At 37.4% G+C, this 11141-nt stretch overlaps 1 protein-coding gene across 1 annotated transcript; it reads right to left on the reverse strand.

Annotated features, from left to right (window-relative positions):
* Positions 1 to 5291: 5291 nt before the first annotated feature.
* Positions 5292 to 10931, reverse strand: LOC144449271 (uncharacterized). Its single transcript, XM_078139786.1, has 4 exons — positions 10923 to 10931; positions 10184 to 10253; positions 5725 to 6073; positions 5292 to 5502 (listed from the first exon to the last, which is right to left on the reverse strand). The coding sequence occupies exons 1-4, from the start codon at positions 10929 to 10931 to the stop codon at positions 5292 to 5294; spliced, it is 639 nt and encodes a 212-aa protein (XP_077995912.1).
* Between the last annotated feature and the right edge of the window lie 210 nt (positions 10932 to 11141).

Here is an 11141-nt window from a genome sequence, read left to right on the forward strand (position 1 = left end):
TTTATAGTGATGGGTAGACTGTCGACAGTCGGCCTTCGGCCCTCGACATGGTTCCTGGGTCCCCTGTGGTTAACCATTAACACTGTGTGTAGTTTGAGCTAATTTCCGAGTCTAAAGTCCAAGTCGATCCCGTGTACGGAGTGGAGAGAGAGCGAGTAACATTGGAGGAGGGTTACGTTAACAGTAGAGCCCCCCCCCCATACAGTACCGTAACCTGTGGGGGGAGCGCAAGGGGGGCAGCTGCCCCCCCCCCCCCCGACAAACCTTAAATATACAACAATGGACGGAACACCAGAAAATATCAAACTTATCAGGCCCTTTGAATGTCAGAGTTTATAGTAGCATCTTTTCTCAGTTTAGTAGCATAAAATATATATCTACTAAGTTTTCTGAGAGTGTCAACCTTTCGAGACGACAGAAGTAATACAAATTTGTGGTGCAGTGGGGGATTATAAAAGTAATTGGCAATATATTTTGACCTTATTGATTCCTCGCTAATATGTATCTTATATCTCTATTGTACGCTGGCTTAACTTTGAATAAAAATATGTCCACTTAAAAATTGTAACTTTTTGCAGCAACTTAAAAGAAGTGCGCACATGCACTGTGCATTTTCCTCGAGTAACAGTAGTCTTGAAAGTCTCCTTCATTTGAAGATAGCAAGTCGCAATTATAATGTCAGCGAGTGAAACTCATAAAAAAGACGGAAAAAGTAGTTCAACGTGGGGTCGCCTGTTATGCTGCATGCAGTGACTCCGAAGATGCGCTCGATCTTGTATTAAAACATTTCACACTAGGTGAAAGAAGGGGTGGCTAAAATAATGCTTGATGAGTTCATTTGGCGAGGCTGAAAATTGTTTTAAGAAGAGAGAATGCGAGGAACTACACCATTTATTTAACCGTAAATTGTGTACATTTCCCAACTGTAGCTATGCAGACAAATTGCAAGAGATAGTATCAAGATGACTGAATACGTTCTATCTAAACTCGACCTGAAATATTTTGCTAACATTATATATGGATTGTTTTTACATCCTGTCAGGCATTGTGAAAAGATTAAATCGACCTACCTGCCCAATGTGATGAGTTAGGTTACCCGTTGACCAGCATATTTTATTTTTTCTGATCTTACATATGATATTTAATTGCGTATGCTAAAATAGGTATTATCTAAATTGTATGCAAATTTATGTAAATTAGGGATTTCAAATGCATGATTGCACCAAGACAAAGTGCTGCCCCTGTTGGCAATTTGGTCAGTCTACGGTCCTGCCCCCTTTATTTGTTACATTGGTGGAAGAACCGGGCTTGGACTAGAAGGACCATTGTGTGCGTAATAAGACAAATTTAAACTTTATGAAGAATAATTGACAACCTTTGAGAAGAAGAAAAAAAAAACGCCGCTGAGTGAGTGACAAATCGATGACTCGAGAACTTTTCGAAAGGAAACTTTAATGATTATGTTACAATGGTTGGAATTCAACTCGAACTAGAACTTGTAAAATATTGCAGTGACGGACTAAGACATCTCAGAAGGAGGGATTGTGTTTCAAAACGTGGAATTGTGAATAAACAGACAACGAGAGAGACTTTGACAAACGTTGCAGCAGTGAAACCTTCAACGGGGATCGAACAGCTGACAGGCGACTGGAGATATCGCGTATCAGACGCTGATGCACAACGAAAATAAAGTGATGAGTACAAAAAACGTATCTAGGTATACCCCCACGAGTATCTGTTTATTTGCTGGTTTATTTAATTATTTTATTTGTCCCTATACTTGTCGTTCGTTTGCTTGTTCATTTGTCATTTATTTGATAGTTTATTTATTTATTTATTTATTTATTTATTTATTTGTTTTGTTTTGTTTTGTTTTGTTTTGTTTGTTTTGTTTTGTTTTGTTTTGTTTTGTTTTGTTTTGTTTGTCACACGGTTCCCGGGTGCCCTGTGCATTGACGACGAACAATTCTTGAAATCAATTTTCTTATCAGAACCATTTCAGTGATGCTGTTTTACATCTCAACAGTCGTGTACAAGCAGAAAGAATATTATTGATGATTTTTCTATGGAGAAAACTTTAGTTTTAATAAGAATATTTATTGAAGTATGGTACTCCGAAGCTTTATTGACTCTGCGTTGTAGTGGGCCGAAACGCTAGAGAAACGCGTTGCTCACACGTTGAGTCTGACTTTGCGATGTAAAGTTCCTACAGTAAAGAAAGGAACATGTTGATATAGTAATTTATTGAATCTGCAGTACAAGATAAATATTTGAATTTATATTTGAGTGTAAAACAGGGATCCGACCGAAATGAGCTGTATTATTGTCTATGCAAAAATTCCTTTTAAATTCCGCAAGAATTTCCGAAATGCCTCAGATGCTAAAAACCCGTATGATATCTGCTAGTCCAATTTTTTTTTCAATCGTGCACGACGTAAAGGTGTTTTTTTTTCTCAAAAAAGAATGACATCATTTGTTTAATGCAATTATCATCTATTTCGTGATTTTTGAGTTGTCATTGAAGAGTACCTGTATGATAGATTTTACAAGTCAAAATTCAAAAGGGTTTCATTTTTATCTTCAGGTTGGTAAAAGATAGGCACGGCTGTGTGAGTGAGTGATTGATTGACCGTTGATCAAGAAATGAGCACACGTTTATAACTGTTCCAAGTTTAATTTCTTTAATTAATAGCTTGTACTTTTCTCATTTTCTATCGATTTACAAAATCATTTATGAAAGGCAATTATTTTGAATATTTTAATGTGTAACGGGGCGTTACACTTTGGAAGGAGGGGAAAGTGTTACGGATGACAGAATACAACTTTTTAATATTCGCTAAGTTTTGATGTTTTGCGAGGTCACCGTGAACTCTCAGCTGTCATGAATTATTACTTAGAACAAATGTTTGCATATCGCGAATATTCTTCTTCTGAGATGACAATATTAAGTTATTATAATATCGTTGATAAAATAATGATTGATTACAGACAGTTGGAAGAACAATGACGTGATCACATTGTTTAGCTAGTTTTCATATTTGTCAATATCATTTGCATTGAATTAAGGCGACGGCAATACTTCCGTTTTAGTCATTTATGGTGTTGATTATTTTATCACCCAATCATTTGAGTATTGTATATTTTATGTGTATAAGAATGTAATGTTGAAATAATTTATGGATTTCATCTTTGGAAGTGAGGAGCTGAAGGCAACAACTAGGCCTAAACTAGAAGCTTCGATCTGCTCCGTGGCTACTTCTAAACGATCCAGGTTAACCATTAACACTGTGTGTAGTCTGAGCTAATTCCCTCTAAAGTCCAAGTCGATCCCGTGTACAGAGTGGAGAGAGAGAGAGAGAGAGAGAGAGAGAGAGAGAGAGAGAGAGAGAGAGAGAGAGAGAGAGAGAGAGAGAGAGAGAGAGAGAGAGAGAGAGAGAGAGAGAGAGAGAGAAAATATTGGAGGAGGGTTACGTTAAAAGTAGAGACCCCCTCTATTGTTACAACAGCATTTCAAAATATATATATATTTCGGAGTACAAAACATATCCATTTTTGTACTATGAGAACTAAAATGGTTCAAAACCCACCTCCAAACTAAAATAATTTAGTTTGTTATCCTACATGCGAATGCATGTTTATTTGATGTGATAATCTTCCAGGGGATAAGATGGTGGGTAAATGCTCAGTCTGGTGGTCTGAGATAAACACTTGGTGGATGGTCTATGGATAAACATGAGTGAAATTTATACCTTAATAATTATAAGGCGTGAAGAGTTACAATAAAGATAAATGAATAGAAGAAAAGTTTAATTATGGTGTCTTTATTCAGTCAATAAAAAGAGAGAATTTTGAATCGGAAGAAAAGAATAGACAGGAATGAAAAACAACTGAAATATAGTGTTATTAAAACACCAGTCAGATCAAATCAAATCAATTCAAATAAATGAAATCAATATAGTGTGCATCAGGCTGAATGTGCCATCACTAGGAGAACGCTATCGGAGACGTCACCCTACATGATGAGTGTAACAACAGTATGCTAGCTTATATCACAGACAAGTAAGAAATATCAATATGTTGGCAACACCTCTAGAATCACGATAATTCTAAGTGAAAATGTGTTCTGTATGCACTTTTATATATATATATATATATATATATATATATATATATATATATATATATATATATATATGCATGTACGTACGTATGTATGTATGTATGTATGTATGTATGTATGTATGTATGTATGTATGTATGTATGTATGTATAATACAGAATCTGATTTGTTTTAGTTCCTAGACGAAAAATAAAAATAAATTCAGTAATGTATGTTAAAATATGGATTATTTTATTACAATATATAATAGTTAAAAAGTGTGTCATGTGTAATATAATTGAAAGCATGCATGTTTGATATTGAAATAAAGTAAAACATAATGAATGGTTATAACTTATATTAGTCATTCAGTTGCATGCACAGTCACTTGTGAACTAATATTCCATTCCAGGATGGTGATATTCTAGTCTAGGGTGATCATAATACAAAATAATGACGTTATTATAAGTATTTACGATATTCAAAAAATACCGTTACGGGTCACTGTTTCACTCTTATCTGAAAGAGTGGCCCGTAACGGTATTTTTTTGACTATCGTAAATACCTACAATACCGTCATTATTTTGTATTATGATCATCCTAGACTAGAATCGAATATCACCATCCTGGAATGGAATATGAGTTCACAAGTGACTGTGGGTAGCTGTAAGATACGCCTTGTTGTTCAGCCCTATCAGGTTTCTTAACCAGTGATGAGAGTTGGCTGATAGCATGGCACGAATGTCGTATCTCTGTTACAATGAAAATAATCAACCTGCAACAGACAATTCAATGTGTCACGTGGTGACTCGATTTAGTGACTGCAGACTGGGGTCCGACGAACAATAATTGTATCATTGTATAAAGTTTCTCGTTGTCATGTTTTGCTCCATGTATTAATGTCACGACAGGGTTATGAAGCGCTCACAATGACGATTCTAGTTAGTATATGTATAAATGATAACAAAATAACGATACAATACACATGTTTTTTATCAATATTTGGACTCAACACATCGCAGGTATGTTTTCAGAGGAGATTCTTATCAGCCTTGTCTATCACTACACTAGTGTTGCGGCCAATCCGTTTTTTCGCAGCTCTATTAATTTTCACTGTAAAGAAACTGAGTTTCTTTCATTTATAGCAAAACCCAAATAAAGAAACTAACAACCTCATTCAATTATATAGTTTTTACACAGCAGTTGGTGACGGTTTGTAGCTTGCATCATGTTGTTGCTGACCAATGGCCGAGTCCCGTTTAAATAAGAAATATCCAAGTGCGCCACCAACGACAGCTGATAACAGTATCCAAACGTTGTAATTCATAACGAGTAGCATGATGAGGTAACCAGTCAGTAGTGTGACTAGATGTAGAATGGTGTCACAGATGTGGCATTTCAGTCTGTGAACGAAGACAAACAATTGTTATGCACACATCATTTAGTTATGGTCACCAACATATTGTATCAAGGAGAAGAATGTATTATGTATATCAACCACATTAAAGGTTTCCTTGTGTTGTGGTGTGATTTGTCAAAACTTTTCTTTTCTTTTTTTTGTTCGAGAAAAAACGTACTTTTTGTTTCGACAATACACGTCTTGAGAAAAAAACGCCAGCACCCACCTTCGTTTATCAATGCATTTTCGACTTGGCTTTGATTTTTTTGCTGCATATTCACTCTCATTTAAGCCAGTGTTTTTGTTTTCATCCACATGGCATGTTTCAGTCTTAGGTAACACTGCGTAGGCGTACTCTACCCATCGATTGAGGTCCATGTGAATCGACAATGCTCTCCGTAGATTTTGGTCAGGGATTTTTTCAAGTTCGAGTCGTTGATATTTAGGTGGTTGCCGTATTGTGTTATAAAGCACCCTTTCTTGATTCAATTCTCGTTTCCACTTCCTTACGACCGATTCTAGGTACGATTGTAACATGGTGAGGAAGATGGATACAGCACACACCAACAACACACCTGTGACGTAGAATTGAACATGAACATAAACTTGAGATCACACATTGTATTTCTTGCTGCTTAGCAACTGAAATAGGGAGAGGTGGAGGGCGAGAGACAGATAGAAAGACAGGCGAATAAATAAACATTCAGGTAGAAAAAGGGATAGAAAAAGTCGCCGGCCAGCCAATCGATCAGTTAGTTGGTGAGATGGGCAGGCAGACAGGGAGAGACAAAGAAATGGGTGGGGTTACAGACTAGACACACATAACAACAGACATGCACACGGACATAATTTATAAAGTGAACAAAGGTATCAAGAAACATTTGATTTCGACCGAGACAGAGACAGAGACAGGGATAGGGACAGAGACAGAGACAGAGATTGAGATACATGTAGATGCAGAAGTAGGTAGAATGAACTGAGAGGGGAGACACACCTAGAAATGGGGAGGGGAAACAGGGACAGGTAGAGGAAGAGATGGACATGAGAAGAGGGAGTAAAACGTATATTTCAGACTAAAAGTGAACTTTTGACTATTGAATTGTCAAAGAATAAATGAATGAACGAATGAATGAACGAACGAACGAACGAACGAATGAATGAATGAATGAATGAATGAATGAATGAATGAATGAATGAATTGATTAATTAATTAATTAATCAGTCATCGGGATAGATGAATGGATGAATGGGTTTCTTACTTAGGGAGCCTTCAGTAATTACGAGGGGTGGTATTACTATTAGGGTATATCTGAGCTGTAAAATGTGACTCTCCCCTACTCCTTTTTCTAAAATCTGACCCTCCCCATCTCAAAATGACAAATTCGCTGATAGATGGATGGATGGAAATTATGTGGACAGATTAACAGTAGCTGTAACTTTTGGTGATTTTTTTCAGTATAATGTTTTGTTCTGTGTAGCAACTACAGTTTTTAGTTTCTTGTTCTACTTCATAACGCCTATTGAAACACTCCTGTGTTTGGCAAACGCTTGAAAACAGAGCCTGTAATGCTGTATATGTACAAAATGCATTGTTATTTTTGACAAGTGGATTTTAGTCTGGACTAAAATTATCAACAATAGCAGTGCACTTTAAACATATACAGGCTGTGTTAACAAGCCAAATACAGGGTATTTCAACATGTTTTTAAGGAGTAGAACAAGAAACTGCACTCGACACACAGAACAAAAGTATTGAAAAAAGATCATCAAGTCACATATACTGTCCCTTTATGAATTTGATTATACGTCACATATTTCTGCCAAAAAACACTATTTTTTTCCTTCGCTTTTCATGCAACTAAGTAAGACAGAGTACAACATAAATTACTTGTGAAATTCTAAAATATATTTATTACCGTTTATTATCGTTTTCAACGATAATTCCAGTGAAAATAAAATATTCTACACCATTTTCTGCTCGATGGACATTCTCATGAGAAGCCAGTGACTGGTTTCAGCAGGTATGTGATACAGGTCAATCTTTGTATGGAAATCGCGTATATGGCTCACATGCACATTTTGTGCTTGTGTGGCAATGTATATGCATTTTAAAATAATGAGCAATGTGCAGCTTGTCCTCTATCACATGACATATTCCCAAACAGCCAAGCTACACAAGATGTCATTAGGACTTGTTTGGTATGTGGAAAACAGTAAATTGTAACTACATGCAGTTTAGCTAAATATGAGCCTTAGTTTGAAGGGATGTGTGTTGTTTCTCTCAGAACTGTAGACTTTGTTTGAAATAGTGCAGAGTACATTTTACAACAGTTTTATCTTTTCACTGTATGGTAACAAGTCCCGGTGGTGGCAGTCCCAGACGAAGCGGGTACGCATGTTTGTTAGAAATTTCACGGAAAAGGGGTGTTTTTCGTCTGCCATCCAGGTCCATGGAATCGTAAAAAAGGGGCACTTTTTTTCAGATCACCCTCCGCTGAACAACATGCTCCTGTGAGGACTCTGTATTCAAGTTCAATGTGTTACTACTAATCTGAGCATACACAGAACCTAACACAAGCCGTCTATGACTATGTGCACATTGCACACATATGGTAAATCCAAATTAAAATAAGGAAGTGTAATACACACCCGGATACACAATACACTGTGTATTGCAGGTATCTAAAGGTACCAAAAGTGGTAAAGTGCTCGGTAAAGTGCTCGATCGAGCACTTTGCTAAAAACAGCGAAGTGCGCGTATGGCGCCTCCAACGCCCAGTCTCAATTCTAGCCTCCATTTTGACAGCTGTCCGAAGACGTCAAATAACGCACTCCCATACAGTCGAAAACTTCGAATATTTCAGGAAGAAGAAACATTTTGTTCGGCGTGCGTCACAGACTTCATACTGGAGATTTAATGGCAGTGACATTTGTAACATGACAAGAAATAGTATAAAGGAAAACTGAATTTCTTGGTGTGTACGTGTGGGGTTTTTAAGTGTGTGTCTAGATGCGAGAGCGAAGATTTTTCTTGATCGTTGAACACGAAAATAAAGTCTGGGTGTAAGTTTATATCATGTTCAGTATATTTCTATTGAATAGATTCACTTCTTTCAGTATTATCAGATCGTTAATAGATGACAAAAAATATTGCTATCGAAAACATAAGTTCGAAAACATTCGTGTGAACAATTTTAATTAACGCTTCATTGCTGTTAATATTTTGATAGAAATCTATAAATAACCCGTTACTAAGCTTACTGTTTTGTAAATTCCATATACTTGGTACTGCCAACTTCTTGACTGAAAACAACGACAAGAAATAATCCATGACTTCGCCAGATCTCAAGTAAACCATCACTACATTACTGTTTACTGAATTTTTTTTGCATTCCTAGACAATCACCAATTTCAATATCGTCCCTTATGCAATTCCTGTTCGCTCAGAAATTATATCCAATGTGGGAAATAATAATAATAGCCATCGGTTATAGTTTGGTTCGGTCCAGAGGAAGTGACTTCATAATGCTACAATTAGCGTAGTGTGACGCCGACGTTCATGGAGCAGTAATAACCGTCACTTCGTGAACTGGATTGCATATCATTAATAAAAATAAGAAATGCAGATGACGACCGTTCGAGAAATAGCGATCAGACATTATGGCGTCCACCCTTTTTACCCTAGTCTTGCTGCTAGACGTTCGGGCTTTCTTTCGATACTATAAGCGAACGAAGTTCGCAGTGAGGGCTTGCCCATCCTCGATAGCGATGTTCGGTCGTGTGTTGTATTGTATCGGAAGAACATCCGAGGTCTTGCAGATAGACTATTTGTATATACCCCTTCTCAAAACCCGAACACTGCATGAGACATAAGCGACCCTTTTTGATTAAGTTGTTGCTTTTCGACATTCAGTATGTAATAAGTATACATTTTCATTCTTCAGATCATGGCGGCTCCCCTTCCATGTTCAGGCATATGGTTTCTGACTTTGCTGGACTGGTTTTACTTGAACTACAAAGGTCAACCCAATTCACACCTTCTAAACCCCCTTTGTCTTACCCTATCCATTACTGATAAGACTTCAGCAGCAACTCAGACAAGGAGTTGGTTATAACCCGCTACACAAACTTTAATATTAGTTCCGTTAGAGAACTGCTAATCATGTACATGTCAAACACCGAGTCAACATTTTGACAGCGAAAGGGTATAAGATAATAATCCCGTGACAAATTGCGCCCACCCCTTCTCAAAACACAAACACTGCATGAGACCACAGACAATTAGAAAAAATTACTTGTCTGTGATGAGACGCAAACAGTGTATACGCGCAGTGTATGGATTGGGTGAAGGCACAGTAAATGCTCCTGGAAGTTTCGGAAATAAGGGGTTGTTTTTTACAGTGATTTTCTCCCAGATTCACTAAAAAGGGTGTGTTTTTCATTTAAATATTCCGGGAAAAGGGGTACATTTGAAATTTCACTAACAAGCATTGGTACCCACCCATCCAGGGACTGCCACCGCCGGGTTACAACTTACAAGTACAATTCAGGTAGGTCATAAACTGAGTCAACGTAAAATCTGACCCCCCGGAAGGATTTCTAAAATAAGACCCTCCCCTTGGATAGGTTTCTAAAACATGACCACCCCCACCCACCCCCCTCGTAATTACTGAAGGCTCCCTTACCTCCAGCCGAGTTCACTGACCAAGCTTCAAACCAAACATGTCCAACTGCTTTCCCAAAGTAAAGAGAGTTCTGAAAATTTGAAGCAAATCACAATCTAATGAATTTATTCACTATTATTTTATTCGTTTTTAGATTCGATAATCCTGACGAGGGTGACCCTAAAACGAATGACAACCCGAATGACGGAAAACGAATGACAGCATTTACAATGAGTAAACAGTGGAATGACACCCTTTTCTGCATTCAGTTAGTTGAATGACACCCTCTGCACTGTAAAACAAGTGGAATGACAGCCACCACTCTATAAAATAAGTGGAATGACAGCATTTTCAATGCTTCAGAACTGGAATGACAGCATTTCTAGGTGGTAAACAGTGGAATGACACCCTTTTCTGCATTCAGTTAGTTGAATGACACCCATTGCACTGTAAAACAAGTGGGATGACAGCCACCACTCAATAGCATAAGTGGAATGACAGCATATCCAATGCTTTGGAACTGGAATGACAGCATTTACAGTGTGTAGACATTGGAATGACATTGACACTCTTTTTCTGCATTCAGTTAGTTGAATGACACCCAGGACGGACATGTTGAGACCTTACCAGAGGATGTTCTATTTTTAGTTACCCCCGGTAATAGGATTTCAGTGCAGTAAGACAACATAAAAATCTCAAGGTTTACAAAAAAAAGTCTAAAAGGAGAACACTGTCTCCAAGAAATGACAAATATACTTACTCGCATCATATTTTAAGACAGTGTTAGAACAGCAGTCCGCGATCACACCAGAAACAGCTACTAGTATTTCCTTGTACTTCTCAACAACGTGACGTCACAACCTAGGAATGAACAGAAAGTACTTGTACAGTACACAGCACAAACAACGACTAGTCCGTCTTTCAACTTCTCACGTTACTGTTACCATGGTTAGTTACAATTCACTGACTGATCCTCAGT

This window comes from Glandiceps talaboti, chromosome 18 (genome assembly GCF_964340395.1).
Source record: "Glandiceps talaboti chromosome 18, keGlaTala1.1, whole genome shotgun sequence".
NCBI classification, from domain to species: domain Eukaryota; kingdom Metazoa; phylum Hemichordata; class Enteropneusta; family Spengelidae; genus Glandiceps; species Glandiceps talaboti.